The 17728-nt window shown below is 35.2% G+C and overlaps 1 protein-coding gene and 1 pseudogene across 3 annotated transcripts in view; one reads left to right on the top strand and one right to left on the bottom strand.

The window, feature by feature from the left end:
* The window catches only part of Crot (carnitine O-octanoyltransferase), a 41524-nt gene extending 26210 nt beyond the window's left edge, over nt 1-15314 (top strand). For all 3 annotated transcript variants that reach the window (XM_027956113.2, XM_027956112.2, XM_071612149.1), the window contains exons 11-17: nt 10-117; nt 769-899; nt 10134-10257; nt 11185-11263; nt 11343-11436; nt 11552-11671; nt 14576-15314. In XM_027956113.2, the coding sequence (XP_027811914.1) occupies nt 10-117; nt 769-899; nt 10134-10257; nt 11185-11263; nt 11343-11436; nt 11552-11671; nt 14576-14696 (777 nt within the window). In that variant the 3' untranslated portion in view covers nt 14697-15314. The remainder of the gene's footprint in view (nt 1-9; nt 118-768; nt 900-10133; nt 10258-11184; nt 11264-11342; nt 11437-11551; nt 11672-14575) is intronic.
* A 1238-nt stretch (nt 15315-16552) lies between these two features.
* LOC114108494 (lysophosphatidic acid receptor 1 pseudogene) lies at nt 16553-17510 on the bottom strand (annotated as a pseudogene).
* Between the last annotated feature and the right edge of the window lie 218 nt (nt 17511-17728).

The raw sequence follows: 17728 nt of genomic DNA, 5'->3' as shown, positions 1-17728 counted from the left end.
CATTTTCAGGGGTCAGAAAAAGCACGGGATATCCCACTTCCAGAGGAACTCATTTTTACTGTGGATGAGAAAATATTAAATGACATCAGCCAAGCCAAAGTCCAGTATTTCAAAGAGGTAGAGTTTTCACTTTTCTCTTAAGTAGTAATGCTTTCTCTTTTAACTACCATATATAAAAATTTGGCTACCATCCAAGCATGTCAACATAAATTTTTTTTGTTTGTTTGTTTTTGGGAATTGAACTCAGGGGCACTCAACCACTGAGCTACATCCCTAGCCCTATTTCGTGTGTATTTCATTTTGAGACAGAGTCTCACTGAGTTGCTTAGCACCTCACCATTGCTGAGGGTGGCTTTGAACTCACGATCCTCCTGCATCAGCCTCCCGAGCCACTGGGATTACTGGTATGACCACTGCACCCAGAAGAATAAAACATTTTAAAATTATAGCTTTGACAGGCATAGTGGCAGATGTCTGTTATCACTACTATGTGGGAGGTGGAGGCAGGAGGTTTGCAAGTTCAAGGCCAGCCTTGGGAACTTAGTGAGACCCTATCTCAAAATAAAATAAAAAGCTCTGGGAATGTACATAAGTGGTAGAATGCCCTTGAGTTCAATCCCTAATAACAAAGAGAAAAAGGAAATTATAGCTTTAATGCCTTTAATTCTTTATATCTGTTGATTACTGTAATGCAAATGGTAATTTGGTTTTCTTTTGGGTATTCTCTTTAGAAGATTTCTCACTGTTTATATTTAATTGTTTTGTTAGGCATCTAATCTGCAGATTGCAGCATATGCTTTTACATCTTTTGGCAAAAAGCTAACCAAGAAGAATGGGCTTCACCCAGATACATTTATTCAGCTTGCTCTTCAACTGGCCTATTACCGACTTCATGGACGGTAGGCACCATTCATTTTCCATTTTTGGAATCTTGAAGTCCAAGGGTATGTATTTTCCAACAATTCCATCCTAACTCCCTAGTAGTTTTTTCTTGCTTTTTTTTCCCCCTTGACAGCACTATATCCTGTTTTGTGTTTCCATCAATAGTTCATTAGAGACTGTGACAGTTTCACAGGTTTTCCTATCATCACAGTATCCACCTGATAATTTGAAGTGTTTGCTCTCTACTAGTGTCTGGTATTCAGATATTTTGATTTTTCTACAATCTCTCTCTCTCTCTCTCTCTCTTTTTGGTATGGGGGATTGAACCCAGGAGTGCTTAACCACTGAGCCAAATCCCCAGCCTTTTTTATATTTTATTTAGAGACAGGGTCTCACTCAGTTGCTGAGTGCCTTGCTAATCTGCTGAGGCTGCCTTTGAACTCAAGATCCTCCTGTTTCAGCCTCCTGTCCCAAGTTGCTGGGATTATAGGCGTGCACCACCATGCCTGGCTACAGTTTTTTTTTCTGATGTATTCCTGAATATGATTTGTAGATTATCCAGGCTTTATTCTTCTTAGGATAGGAGAAATACTGTGTTTTGACTTTCTATATCTTAAGTAGAAATGGAAGCCCCTTGATCTTGCTTTTATATCCAATCTGAGAATATCTGCCTTTAAATATGATGTTTAGATAATTTACATTTGATGTAATTATCAATAAAGTTGGATTTAAGTCTACCATAATGCTGTTTATTTTCTCTTGATCTCTTATATTCTTTTAACTCTTCCTTTGAATTTTTAGAGTGGGTTTTGTTTGTTTAATTTTGTCTGCACTGTCAGTTATATTGATTTTTTAAAAGAAATTACATAGAGTTTAGAAAATACATTTTTAAACTTATCACAGTCTACCTTCATATATTTTCTACTTCAAATGTAATGATCTTAAAAGAGAATGCTTCTATTTCTCTTCTCCCATTCTTTATGTTGTAGTCATACTTTATAACTCCATGGTACTCTTTTAATATATTTGCATTAAACAGATACCTTTTTAAATAGTATTAAAACATGTATAATATAAATTTGCCATTTTAACTATTTTAAGTGTATTTTTAAATATCACAGTGCAATGGAATTATTTATATTCATAATATTGTATGACCATCACTATTTCTTAAATTTTTTCCTCACTCTAAAGTGATTCCTCAGTCCCTGGCATCCTCTATCTACTTTATGTCTCAGTAAATTTGTTCTGGATGTAAGTGGAACCATGTAAAATCTGTCCTTCTTTGTATGGCTTATTTCTTAGGACAGTGTTTTTAGGTTTATTCATGTTGTAGTCAGGCTTTGTTCCTTTTTATGGCTGAATAGTATTCCTTTTTCTGGTATATATATATATATATATATATATATATATATATATACACACACACACACACATACACACACACACCACATTTTGTTTAACCATTTGCTATTGTGAGTAATGCTGCTGTGAACATTGACATATAAGTATCTGTTTGAGTCCCGTTTTCAATTATTTTGAGGAATAGAATGTATGGGTTGTAAGATAATTCTATCTTTAAATTTTTGAGAAACTGTCAGACTATTTAAACAAAAGTTCTAATTGCTCCATATCCTTGCCAGCACTTAAAAAGTTATGGCCACCCTAGTTATTTATGAAATGGTATTCTATTATAGTTTTAATTTATAATTCTCTAATGACTAATGATAAGCATATTCTCACATGTTAATTTGCTTATCTTTTTTGACAAAATGCCTGTTCAAGTCCTTTGAACATTTGTTAATTGGGTTTGTCTTTTATTGTTGAATTTTAGGAGGTATTTTTACCTTTGTTTTTGGTACTAGGGATTGAACCCAGGGGCACTGAACCACTGAGCACAATCCCTGGCCCTTTTTTGTATTTTATTTAGAGACAGGGTCTCACTGAGTTGCTTAAGGCTTCACTGGGTTGCCGAGGCTGGCTTTGAATTTGCAATCCTCCCAAGCCTCTGGGATTACAGGTATGTGCCACCACACCTGGCTAGGTGTTTTTTTTGTTTGTTTGTTTGTTTGTTTTCTGGATATGAAAGCTTTTTCACATCACATATATGACTTGTAAAAATTTTTCCCATTCTTTGTGTTGTCTTTTTGCCCCCCCCACACCCCCACGCCTTTTTTTGTTTTTTGGTACCAGGGATTGAACTCGGGGGCTCTCGACCACTGAACCACATCCCCAGCCCTATTTTGTATTTTTTTGTTTTTTAGTTGTCAATGGATCTTTTTATTTATTTAATTAATTTATTTATTTATATGTGGTGCTGAAGATTGAACCCAGAGCCTCACACATGCCAGGCAAGTGCTCTGCCACTGAGCCACAACCCCAGCCCTCTATTTTGTATTTTTATTTAGACACAGGGTCTCACTGAATTGCTTAGTGCCTTGCTTTTGCTGAGGCTGACTTTGAATTCACGATCCTCCTGCCTCAGCCTCCCTAGCCGCTGGGATTACTGGTGTGCACCTCTGCACCTGCCTTTTTTGCCCTCTATACTTTGATGCACTGTTTTCCATTTTGATGAGGTCCAATTTATCTGTTTTTTTTTTCTTTTGTTGTATGTGCTTCTGTGTTACATCCAAGAAATCATTACCTAATCCAGTGCCATGAAGCTTTTAAGGTTTCAGTTTTACTTTAGGTATTTAATCTATTTTGAGTTAATTATTGTATATGGTATAAAGCCAGGGCCTATATTAGTTGGGATTCTCCAGAGAAACAAACCAATTAAATGTATGAGAGAAACAGAGAGAGATTGAAATTTATTATGGAAATTACCTCACATGATTATGGAGGTTAAAGAGTCCCATTATCTACTGTTGGCAGGCTGGAAAACCAGAAATGCTGGTGGTGTAATTTAGTCTGAATCCAGATTCCTGAGAACTGAGTGAGAAGACATGATGGTTTAAGTCCCAGTACAGTTATAGAGGCCCAAGAGCCAGGAGTACCAATGGCTAAGAGCATGAGAAGATGGATGTAAAAGCTCATGCAATGATTTTACCCTTCCTCTGCTGTTTGTTTTGTTCAGGCCAACAGACTGAGTGATGCCCATCCAGGTTGGTGAGGGTCATCTTCACACAGTATACGGATTCCTGTGTTAATCTCTTCTGTCAACACACAGATACATTAAAAAATAATGAATGTATCTAGGAATCCCTTCACTTAGTCAAGTTAACATAATATCTTTTGCACGTGGATATTCAATTTTCTCAGTATTATTGAAGATTTTGTGCTTTCCCTCAATGGAATGGTCTTTGCACCCTTATTGAAAAAATCAATTGGCCAAATTTATTTTTGGTTTTTCAGTTCTCTTCGATTGCTCTGTGTGTCTGTCCATGTGTCCGTACCACACTTGATTTTTGTAGCACTGTAATAAGTTTGAAACCTGCAAGTGGTTCATTCAACTTTGTAACTTTGTTCTTCTTTTAAGATTATTTTGGGTATTCTAGATCCCTTGAAATTCCATACAAATTTTAGAATGAATTTTTCTACTTCTTCAAAGTAACAACACTGAGATTTTGAAAGAATGTTATGATATGGATATGAGGTGTTCCCCAAAAGCTCCTGTGTTAATGCAGGAATGTTCAGAGGAGAAATAATTGGATCATGAGAGTTAACCAGTCCATCCTATTTGGAACCATAGGCAGATGGGGCCTGGCTGGAGGAGGTGGGTCACTGGAGGTATCCCTGGAAGGGTTCATCTTCCCTTTGTCTCTTTCCACCTTCACTCTCTGCTTTATGGTTGCCATGAAGTGAGCAGCTTCCTGTGCCACACCACGATGTGGGCACAAAGCAATGAACTCAGATGACCATGAAATACATCTTTAAAACTGAGATTTAAAGTAAACCTTCTTTCCTCTAAGTTGTTCTGGTCAGGTATTTTGGTCAAAGTGACAAAAAAGCTGACTATCGCTGTATATCCATTTTAGTTGTCATCTTAACATTAAATGTTAAAATTCATGAACATGGGATGTCTTTCCATTTATTTAGATATTCTTTACTTTCTTTCAGTGATGTCTATGTTTTCAGTATCTGTCTTTTTACCTTCTTGATAAAATTTAATTCTGAGTATTTTATTCTTCTTGGTGCCTTTATAAATGGGATTGTTTTCTAAATTTTCATTCATTGTTAGTGTATAGAAATGGAACTAATTTTTATCTGTTGATTTTATTCCTAAAACTTTGCTGAATTTATATGCTGCTGTAGTTTTTTTTTCTTTAGGGCTGTCTAAATATGAGCCTGGTGGCCTATAGAGATATTTTTTACTTTGCAATTTAGATGCTTTTTATTTTTTTCTATTTAAAACATCCAGTACTATTTTGAATAGAAGTGGCAAAAGCAGGCATTCTTTTTTCTTTCTTATATTAGGTGGAAAATTTGGGGGTTTTAATTATTGGGTATGATGTTAATTGTGGGTTTTTCATAGAAATCCTTTATGTTGTTAAGGAATTTACCTTCTGTTCTTAGTTTGAGTATTTTTATTACAAATGAGTGTAGACTTTTGTCAAATGCTTTTTCCATAGAAGATGAGATGATTATGTTGGTCTTTTCCTTCATTCAGTACATTACATTTATTGATTTTCAAATGTTTAAACACCTTCATGTACCTGATATAAATACCACTTGGTCATGGTATATGATCCTATAATATACTGCTGAATTCAGTTTCATAGTACTTTGATGAGGATTTTTACGTCTGTACTCATAAGGGATATTGGCGTATAGTTTCTTTTCTTGTAGTATCTTTGTCTAGTGTAAGTATCAGAATAATACTGATCTCATGAGTTAGGAAGTGTTCCTTCCTCTTCAGAAAGATTGGTGTTTTTATTTGTTTTGTTTTTAATGTTTGGTAGACTTCACCAGTAAAGCTATCTGGTCCTTGACATTTATATGCAGAAAGATTTTTTGATTACTGATTCAATTTTCTTGATTTGTTATAGGCTCAGAAAGATTTCTATTTTTTTCTTGAGTCAGATTTGGTAGTTTGTGTGTTTCTTGAAATGTATCCATTTCATTTAGGCTATCCAGTTTACTTGAACATGAGCATTCATAGTATTTTCCCATAGTCCTTTTATTTCTATAAAATCATGAGTAATAATCCCTCTTTTATAACTGATTTTTATCATTGGAGTCTTTTTTTCTTCACGCCAACAAGTTTTGTCATTTTTCATTGCTTTCTTCAATGAACTAACTTTGTTTTGTTGGTTTTCTCTATTTTATTATTCCTATTTTTAATTTACATTCCAATCTTTCATACTTTCTTTCTTCTATTATGTTATATTTAGTTTTCTCTTGGCTTTTTTCTAGATCCATAAGGTATGTAGTTAGTTTTCTGATTTGAGATATTCTTTTAAAAATATTTTTTAAATGTTTAATTGAGACGTAATAATTATACATATTTGTGGGTACAGTGCGCTGTTTCAATATATGTATAAATGTAATGATCAGATTAGGGTAATTGGCATGTCCATCACCTGCAACACTTATCATTTCTTCATGTTTGAACATTGAAAATCCTCCTTACCAGTTATTTAAATATAAATATACAATTATTATATAAATTATATAAGTATACAATATATAAGTATACAATTGTGTGTGTCAACCATTGTTAACCTCCTGTGCTGTATGTAGAACAGAAGTTATTCCTCTTATGCATCTGTTAACCATCTTCTCTCCATTCCCCTTCTCCCACATTCTTCTCAGCCTCTGATAACTACTACTCTACTCTTTATTTCTATGAGATGAACATTTTTAGCTTCCACATACAAGTGAGAACGTGGCATTTTTCTGTGCTTTCACTTAACATAATGTTCCTCAGTTCTATCCACATTGCTGAAAATGGCAGAATTTCATTTTTTATGGCTGAATAATATCCTATTATGTATATGTACCACATTTTCTTTATTCATTTATGTGTTGATGATACCTAGGTTGATAGTGTGAATAGTGCTCTAATAAACATGGAAGTATAGCCATCTCTTTAACATACTTATTTCATTTCCTTTGGATAAATACCCTTTAGTGAGATTGCTGGATCATATGGTTAGTTCTGTTAGGTTTTTGAGGAACCTGAATAGTTTTTTTCATAGTGACTGTGTTAATGTACATTTTTATCAACTGCGTAGAAATTTAACCCTTTTCACATCCTCACCAACCTTATTTTTTGTCTTTTTGATGATAGCCATTGTAACTGGGGTGAGATGACATCTCATTGAGGTTTTTATTTTGCATTTCTCTGATGATTACAGATGTTGTTTTTTTTTAAACATAATTATTGGTCATTTGTATATCTTCTTTTACCCTTACCACACAAGGTTAATAGCTACAATAGTAATGCACTTAGAGGCTTTACATCAATAATTGTTTTCTGGAGGGAAAAATCATTCCCAATTAAGATTTGACAATGTCTGGAGACATTAATGGTTGTCACAACTTGGGGAGAAGGTGCTCCTTGCATCTAAAGGGTATAGACCAGGGACACTGATTAAGTATCTTAACAATGTATGGAAGTCTTCCCTATAACAAAAAATTATTCATTTCAAAATATCTCCAGTTCCAAGGTTGAGAAAACTTGCTCTACATAATGTTATTTTCCTTTAAATAAGAATTTCTTCACCTTCTCATGGGCAGTTAAAGTAGGGTGCCTTATCTTAGTTCATTCAGAGATTGTATTGATTCTAGGCTGGATTTTAGTGTCTTTTAGTATGATCTGTTTCTATTTGCCCTTTTTCCTATGGTCAGCTCCTGGGGTCTTTACTTGGGCCACTCTACTAGAACAAGCCTTAAGATCTTAATTTTTTATTTCTTAAAAAAGAGAGATTGATGATTGCTTCTGTGTCTCCATGCAGCCACTTTCTCCTTGGTCTCTCTACCATTCAGCCTACTGCTTTTACTATTCAGCAAATGCATCCAGGGCAGAGAAGCTCAGACTATCAGATTCCCATCTCTGGATTTCCATCTTTGAGATGTTGATCTTGCTATGTTGCTCCAGCTCCTTTGTTATCCTAAACTCTAGGGTTGTTTCACAGCTTGGTGATATTATTGAAAGCTCATGTCTTTGCTTCTTACCAATAATTTTCTGTTCAGTTTCTCAGCCTTTTTGCTTATGTGTCTTATGAAGCATCAAATTTCTTAAGGTGGAGGAAGTGGCATTAAATAAGTTGCCTCACTTAAAAAATTTGCTCCTCTTTCCAGATCTGGGCCTTTATTCACATCCTGGCTTCCTTAACAATTCTGCAAAGGCTTCAAACAGATTTTTTTTTTTTTTTTTTAAATCCAGTTTTTCTTGTTTTTCCCAGCAGTAGGACTGACTTGCTGCAAGCTAGCCCATCATAGCCAGCATTAGAAATTTCACACATTGAAATTTCAGATTTGTGTTCAGATCAAATCCCACATAAGTTTCACACATTGCATTTGATATCTCTTAAGTCTTTTTTTAGCTTTAAGAATCCCTTCTCCCACATTTTTCTTATTGCATTTTGTTTGATGAAGAAACTGGGTCATTTCTACATAAGGGTTTTCTGAATTTTCCTGATTTTAATTCCCTGGTATTCTTTAACATATTGTTGGTTTCCTTTATTTTCTGTAAACTGATAATTAGAACTAAAGACTTAGGAATAATAATCAGCTCTTATTTTTTATGACAGTAAACAAAATGTTTAATGCTGTTTGTTTCATCGTGTAAAGATTGAGAGTAGTTGTCAAACAGCATTCATTATAGATTTTCCTCTTTGAATTTTTGTTTCCTTGTTTTTGTTTTTTTGTTTTGTTTTGTTTTCTGAGATATTTTGTTTTTATTTGAGATGGGGTCTCACCATGATACATTGACTGGTCTCAAACTCCTGAACCCAGGTGATCCTCCTGTCTCAGCCCCCTGAGTGCTAGGATTAGGCATGCCTGTCTGGCTTCTTCCCTAAATACTTTAAGTAGCCATTAATGGTCATTGGCCATTAGAGACTACACAGTGGTTACTCTCTTTTATTATTCATTTTTAATTTTTTTTTCATTCTCTATTTTTTTAAGACAGGGTCTTGCTATATTGCCGAGGGTGGTCTTAAACTTCTGGGCTCAAGTGACCCTCCTACTTTAGCCTCCTGATTAGCTGGAACTATAGGCACAAGCCACCATGCCTGGCTATTTATAATGGTTTTTATTTTTATTTTTGTTTGAAAGAATGTTATTTTAATGCTGTTTAAATTTTTAATTTATGTTTTCTTTTTCATACTTTGAAAGGATCCTTTTTCAACTCAGATAAACACTGAAGAGACTCAATAACTCCTAGTTAGTAGAACTCTCCTAGTGCCCACACTCCAACCTATAAATTTGAACAGCAGCAAAGTGGTTGCAATTTAAAATACTAAAATTGTGTATCATTTTTTAGTCAAGGAAAACAGTTATCACTCTGGGAAACTTCTTAATGCTTCTACTTAATTCTAGTTATTCATGTTATATATAAAGGAACCAAAGGTCAAGTACTCATATTATTTACTTCTTTGTAACAAATTGCCCTAAAACTGAGTTAAACACAAGTATTCATTATATCACATTTTCTGCAGGTCAGTAATCTAGGCACAGTTGAGCAGGTGCTTCTTATGAGTGTCAGCCAGGGCTTTGTTTTCATCTGTAGGCACTCCTCAGGGAGGATCTGCAATCCAACTTCACATATAAGGTAATTTCAGGACTCAGTTCTTTTCTAGCTGTTGTCCAAAGGACCTCCTTCAGTCTTTTGCTACCTGGCCTCTCTATAGGGTAGTTCCCAGAATGGCAACTTCCTTTCTCAAAGCAAGGAGGTAAAAGAGCTAGAGAGCTCTCTTTCTAACCTGATTTCAGAAGGGACATCCTATCACTTGCTATGTTCTCTCCACTAGAAGCAAGGCATTAAATCCAGCCCATACTCAAAGTAAGGGGTTACAAACTGTAGGAGGCATGAATCACTGGGGGCCATCGTGAAAGCTGCATATCACAGATTTGAGTGTATATAACCTGACAACAGCCAAGCCTTTGAAACAGCCCTTGGTACCAGAGTATTTTCTTAGTCCCATTTGAAAAATAGCTTCCTTGTTATTGAAAGTTTCAACACTAGTCTGAATTATAGGGCTTAGTCTTAACAAAGCCAATTTTATTAGCTAACTGTATTTGTAATGAGTACTTGTGATAAGCATTTTCTTTCTTACAATACACTTAAAAAAATTTTTTTGTAGGCCTGGTTGCTGTTATGAAACAGCTATGACAAGATATTTCTATCATGGCCGTACAGAGACTATGCGATCATGTACAGTAGAGGCAATCAGGTGGTGCCAGTCCATGCAGGATCCTTCTACTAGTGTGAGTATTGGAAAAGAAAACAAATCATAGGATTTGTTTAATTGTTCTAAAGAAACCTTGGCTCTTGAATAACTAATTTCTTTGCTTTAGTTCTCCTAGATCGTTTAAATACTTTTAAGACTTTTACAATTTTTTTGAAGTTTTTGAAGTATTTGGTCATTTGCCAGTGAAGGGTGTGTTTGGGAAGACAAACAGAATACCTGGAAACAAGCCTATTTGTTTCATTTTCTATTCTTTGAGTGTATGAGTACTACTGATCTACATTTAGAACACCACTAGTAAAGTGCAGAAGGTCTTCCAAAGTATTTTTAAAAGGAAGAATTTCTTCCTGTGGTTGATGTTTTTGATATCACTAGGACAAGTGGCATATGAGGAAGATGTAGATTATGTACCATTATATTCCCATGGTACCTAATGGACAGGTGTTTAGGTTTTGTTTCATACTTTTTTTTTGTTTAAATATTTAGACAACAGCATATTTCTTTCCTACTAAAATGTTGGTATTTGTTTCTTTAGTTTTCATAGATGTGAATGTGTTATTTTTACAGAATTGCATCATTGTCATTTTTTAGTTATATTTGTTTCGGAATCTCAGTTGATTCTGTATTCATGTTTGCTAATATAACTTCAGTGCTGCCTAAAAGTTCTATTTTCCTTTTCCAGGGGGGGAAAAATTAAGATGCAGGGAATACAGGAAAGAAAAGGCAATAGAGAAACTAAGGAAAGACATGAATGCATGTGTCACTGTCATCCTAGGATCTTCTCTCTCCCAAAGGATCCAAATCCTAATTATGATGAGCTTAGGGTTTGTTTGTTGTTGTTTTTTTTTGTTTTGTTTTGTTTTTGAAGCTGGATTTTATGCAGTTTTTTATTGAACTTGATTTCTTGATTTGTATTGAAACTTGATTTTCTTGATTTTTACCATAGCTTCTTGAGCGGCAGGAAAAGATGTTACAGGCTTTTGCAAAGCATAATAAAATGATGAAAGAGTGTTCAGCTGGAAAAGGTACTTATGTTGGAATTATTCTGACTTAAAAAATGTGTTTAAAACTTTTTTTAACTACTTTTTTGGGGTTTCATTGCAGGATTTGACCGTCACCTTTTAGGTCTTTTACTTATAGCAAAAGAGGAAGGTCTCCCTGTTCCAGAGCTCTTCACAGACCCACTTTTCTCCAGAAGGTAGTATTGTATGATGTTTTATAATTGAGGCAATTGGTTTATTTTTTAAAAGTTCTTAAGAAACAATATAAACACCTATAGGCCTAGTAAAACATCCTTTCTTTGTGCCACACAGTGGAGGAGGTGGAAATTTTGTTCTCTCAACAAGTCTGGTTGGTTATTTACGAATCCAGGGAGTAATGGTTCCCATGGTACATAATGGATATGGATTTTTCTACCATATCAGAGATGACAGGTGAGGCAGCTTTCTTTTATTCTTACTGGGTAGAATAAGAAAGGTATTACTCTTATTATTTGAATGTTTTTTCTCCTACACTGTTATCTTAAATTATGTTGTCATCTGTCACTGGCTACATAAGTAACTATTTTTGCTTCTTAGGTATTTAATGTGTATTTGTATTTCTCTGTCTTGCTTTTGAGACACTTATGATATCAGTCTTCAGGAGTTTTTATGTAGAGCATGGTTTAGGTTATCATACTATCCTCAAAACCAGTACATTCCTAATTTCCCTCATCTCCCTCGATTTTATCCATATTACTATCCACCCAATTTACACTCCTTATAACAGCCAATGATCCTTTTACATGTAAGAAAACATGTAACTTCTGGGCTGAAAACTTGTAAAATGTTGACATATAGAATACCTAAAAATGCTGTACTTTATAAAGAAAAGGTTTATTTTGGCTCGCAGTTCTAGAGGCTGGGACGATCAGGTGGCCACATTTGGTAAAGACCTTGTACTGCTTCTACTTGTGGTAGAAAGTGGAAAAGGCAAGTGGCATATGAGGAAGATGTAGAATACAACGGGTACCCTCCCTTTATAATTACCATCCTTTGATTTTTTTTTTTTTTTTTTTGTGGTGGTGGTGGTTCTGAGGATCGAACTCAGGGCCTCATGCATGCTAGGCACAGCATTCTACTACTGAGCCACTTCCCCAACCCATCTAGTCTCTTAAGAATGGCATTAATTCCTCTTAACAACCTAATCACTTTTTAAAGATTCCGCCATTTCTGTTGCATTGGGACCAGATTTCAACGTGAGTTTTTAAAAGGACAGACCACATCCAAACCATACCAAGAAGCAAAGATGATAACTTGTTCAAGGTTGTTGATAAGGTAGAGAGAAGTGGAAGATTTGAGATGTACCTTGGAATTAGAACTAGAAGAACTACCAATTCTGATGGTGACATTTACTGGAATGGAGAAAATTAGGGGAGAAATTGCTTTGGAGCCTTGAGTAGAATCAAGAACTGTTTTGTACATGTTGATTTGGAGAGTTCTGCTAATATAGGAGTTCATTATATTTATACACAAGAGGCTATTTCAGCAGATAGTTGGATATATGAGCATTGTGCTCTTAGAATTAAAGGCATACATTTACAAGTCATAATACACCAAAAATAAATTTTCAAATTAAATACCTGGAAGTTGGAAGAGAATTTTTTCCATTCATTGTTAAAACTTGAAAATTATGTGACTTAAAGAGTATTGGTTTATTTTAAAGTATCATTAAAAGTACTACATTAAATTCATTAAAAGTACTATATTCCCATTGTAAAAAACTTGTAAAATATGAAAAAGTATGAGCAAAGCTATTATACTTTCTGTGCAAGTCACAAGATTTATTATATGGTGCCGTCAATCTATAATGTATATAGATTGTGTATGATTTATACTAATTTAAATCATATAGTAATTTTTTTCCTTTTTGTGACTTCATTCCAACTTATTTCAAGCCATTTCCAATGCCATTAAATATGCTTTGAGGTATTTTAAGGATTGGAAATTTCCATCTTCCATAAGCTAAATTTCCATAATCTAATTGCTTCTCTCTCATTTCTCATCATTACAAATAACATTTATTAGTGTATTCTTTCTCATTTCTTCACACTAATGTCAACTCTAGGCTCTATATTTTAACTAGTTTGATAGACAAAGTCACTACTATAACTTGAATTCTTTGTTTAGTTATGAAGTGAAAATATTTTCATGGTTTATTGGCTTCCATTTGGTGAATTGTTTGTGGAAGTAGGAATGGTTATATTTACAATTTTAGGATAACAGTTTTTAAAAAATTTAACAGATGTTTCTAAAACTTTCAGAATTCATTTGTAATACAGCTGGAAAATTACCTTTGTGATTATGAATCATTAGGTGAATATAAGGCAGTTCTTCCTAAAGTTTCCCATTTATCTTTCAGCAAATATAAGTCACTTAAATATTGGTTTCAGTAGACTGGGGATGTACCTCTATGGTAGTGCACTTGCCTAGAACACACAAGGGTCTGACATTTGATTCCCAGCACTGGGGAAAAGATGATTTCATCATTATATGCAAGGCCAGAGCATGTTTTTATTTCATGTTTTATCTGAAGCTCATATTAAAGTTATAATTTGTTCTCTTTTTCAGCAACGTGAAAATTACATGGCTATATAGTACAAAGCTTTACAATGTACTTTGATGTTGATCTTTATTTGTGTACTTCCTAAAAACTTCTGAGGGTCTGGAAAGAAGAAGGCTAGTTCCATGAAAGGAGCCCATTTATCTACTCTGAGTCCACTAGAAACCCATTTTCTATCTCATATACTTCAACTTCTTCCTGGTACCACATTCTTGCATAGGATTTTTCTGTCATGGGGATCTAGAAGGACATGGTAGAAGGGATGACTTGGCTTCAAGAGAGCTTTTCTCTTTCATTCTTCTAGAAATACTGATAAGAAGTGATAATAGCTATTTTTTCTTATTTCCTTAAATGCTTTTCAATTGCTATCCTCAAAATAGTTCGAATTTCACTGCAGACAGTAACATGAATTCATATTACAATTCATTCCAATGACATTTTTAAGGAAGAGTTTTATATTCTGTTTTGAAGGAAAGACCTTCCTCCAGAACATACTTGGGCTCTAATTTTTTGTACGATTTTGCCCTCAGGCTGTCAGGTAGCAAATTAGGGATTCCCTAGTATTATTTATAATGTGGCTTTTCCTTCAGTTGTAATTGTGTCAGATTACATATACTTAATGTCAGCAAGAATTCATAGTTCATGTACAAACAGCCAGATGGCATAAAGGTTCTGACTCTAGCCACCATCACAGTTTGGAGTACTTTGTATAATCATTCATTATTTGTGCTTCACAGGATTTTTGTGGCCTGTTCAGCCTGGAAATCATGTCCGGAGACTGATGCAGAAAAACTAGTTCAGCTGATTTTTCATGCTTTCCATGATATGATGCAGCTGATGAGCACTGCTCGTCTTTAGAGACTAAGCACTTCCTAAAATTAGATCATTAAACTGGTACTAAAAATAGATTGGGGATATAAGATGGTAAATGTAGAAATTAAGAAGAATCATACTTTTATTCTACCACAGAAGGTAGTAAATTTGAGCTTCCTCTGATGCAGCAACAATGCAAATTATAATAGTGATATAGAACTATGCAATGTTTAAGATAAGCCTCAACAATGCAAATCTTATTCAAATTTTTAAATATTTTTGTTGATACTTATATAGATTGTATATATCTCTCAACATCATTAGAAAGTCCATCTTTCAAGCACTTTAACACTTTATAATTGCCAAAGGGTATGAAATTCATGATTGGATGCTAATTTCCTTAAAATCAATGGCTTTCCCATTCACTACAGGGATATGAGTCCATTTTTTGATGGGGGAAACCACTACAATTTAATAGTGAGCTAAAATAGTTTCTGTTGAACAGACAGAAGAATTGGGCTTTTTTTGTAGGGAGTCATTCTCCAACACACACACACACACACACACACACACACACACACACACACTCACAAAATTCTAATAAAATTAGGGTATGTTGTAATTAGTTTTATGAATATAAGAATAAAGCACTTATATTTAAAATTGTTATAGTTGGCTAAATAGTGAATCAATCTCAGGGTTTTATAGTTTTTCTTTCTTGTTACTTGATTTTATAGTTTCTGCTTTTTGAAAATAAAACTTATTTTGTGTTTGAAAAAATGGTTCATTCCTGTTTGCTTTGTATTTTCTGATCTCAGTTATTTATTACTGCATAATAAACCACTCAAAATTTAGTTACTTAGAACAACTTACCCTTTCTTACAACTATCAGTTGATTGTGCCCACCTAGATAATTCTGCTGGTCTTGCCTGAATTTGTGTATATGGCTGTATCATGGGGTTGCTAGGACTGAAGCTAGAAAGTCTAAGGTGGCCTTACCTACTCTTTGGAACTTTGTGGCTAGGACTGTCTCCTTATATGGTCTGTGATCATTCAGTATTCAAGACTGGATGTCCATACTTGGTATGGGTGTCTTCTGGGAGGTAAGGGTGAAAATTGCAAGGTTTCTTAGGCCTAGACTCTGAAGTTACATAATGTCACTTCTGCATTCTGTTGGGTAAGTTGCAACTCAAAAGTGAGGTCCAGATTCTAGGGGTGGGGGAAAAGTCTCACCTCTCAATAAGAACAAAGTCATCTTGTTAAGAATGGGCACAGAGGGCATGAATTACTGGGGGCAGTTTTTATAACACTTTACCACATAGTTTAATGCAATAGATGTCAGTATACTTAGTGCACTGGTTGTATACATTCCCCTTTTAAACATTTGTTCATCATTTGTTCAACATTATCACAACTGACGCTTAAAATCTTTACACTGGGCCAGACTATCCTTAGAAGTATTATTAGTCTGATTTTCTTGTGAAAACATTCAAAATCGGTGCCTATGGCCTTTGATACATCTTTCACAGTACTCTCAATAGAAGAAATATGAACTTTTTACTTCACTAGTAGTTTTGTTTGTTTTTAAACTAGTACAGTTTCATAGTCTAGAGAGCCAGAACATTTGAGTGTTTTTTTTAAAAGACATAAACATGCTTATTAAATGAAATAACATTGTTAAATATTTTTAAAAAGCTGGTTTATAAATGAAGTTGTGGACTTAATTTGTCAGAATTTTCAACATATATCAAGTCTCATAGGGGTCTAGGAACAAATACTGCCATTGGTTAATATTTGAATACAAGAGTTTCTTTTTCTCCTTTCTCACTCCCCACCTTGCGCTGGTAACTAGGTGGAGGGAGGCAGTTCATTTCTCCATAGGGGACAGCTGGCTTCACATCTTAGTTTCCATTCTGAGCCACAGAGTAGCCATTACTGTGATCTCCAGCCAAGATGGTGTGGTTGAGGGTGGAAGCAGAACAGTCAGCCTTCTGTGGGGCTGTTGGTGCTCTCCCTGTGCTGGCAGCAGAGGATCTGTTTGAGGTGGGACTCATCTCTTTGTCTCGGTTGATGACGGGGTTCATGGCAGAGCTGAATTCAGTAAGGAGGAGGAAAAATTTCTCATAGGCCTACAGACATTCTAAACATTGCCCTACAGACAACACACATCTAGCAGTAACAAGACCAATCCAGGAGTCCAGCAGATGATAAAGGCACTATGCATAATTACTACAGTCTTCAGAAGACATCATGATGTTCTTATTCCACTAGGATCCAGAACTGTGCCAAGACAGTCTAATACATTCTCTGGTGAATGTAACCAAAGAGGCAAGTATAGAAAACCACCATTACCACAAAGGTCACCAGCCCACACTGGGCATAGCAACTGTAACGATGACCATAGTTCATATGACCACAATGACGACTACCACCTGCCAGTTTCTCATCCATGTATAGAACTCCGTGTGGAAAAATGAAATGTGCCTCATGATTGCAATAGCCAGTAGGTTGACCACAAATGTTATCAGGCTGGTGTCATTGAGGCCCTCATGGAGAAGCCACATGCTAATGGCCAGTCTCTGAGTATTGGGACCTGTGTTGAACATCATGTAGAAATAGGCCAACCTAGCAAAGAAGTCTGCAGCAGCCAAATGAGCCATTAAGTAATGAAGAGGAAATGGAAGCAATGGTTGATGTAAATTGCCACCATGACTAGTAGGTTGGCCAACAAAATGAAGATACAGTTAGAATCTAAGTCCCATCACCAACTTGCCGACTGTTTCATTCTTTGGCAAAACACTTTCCACTGAAGTTATAGAAGGTGATAGATTCATTGTAGAAGCACTGTGGTTGATTCATGGCTGTGAAATCACAGAGGTGGAAGTAGAGGCAGCAGCTGTGACAACACTGTAGTTGTGGGTTGTGATCAGGCCCCAGCAGTACAGTGTCACACACAGGAGCCAATTCTTGTAGTTGCTGATCAGCGCAGGGTCATGCTAGGAGAAACTGTGAACCCTACTGCCAGACAACTTGCAGGATTCTGGAGGGCTCCTATGGATGTTTCATTTTCATTTTGT

This window comes from Marmota flaviventris, chromosome 1, assembly GCF_047511675.1.
Source record: "Marmota flaviventris isolate mMarFla1 chromosome 1, mMarFla1.hap1, whole genome shotgun sequence".
Taxonomy (NCBI): domain Eukaryota; kingdom Metazoa; phylum Chordata; class Mammalia; order Rodentia; family Sciuridae; genus Marmota; species Marmota flaviventris.
Note: the sequence above shows the minus strand (reverse complement) of the source record. Positions and strands in the feature narration are given on the sequence as shown.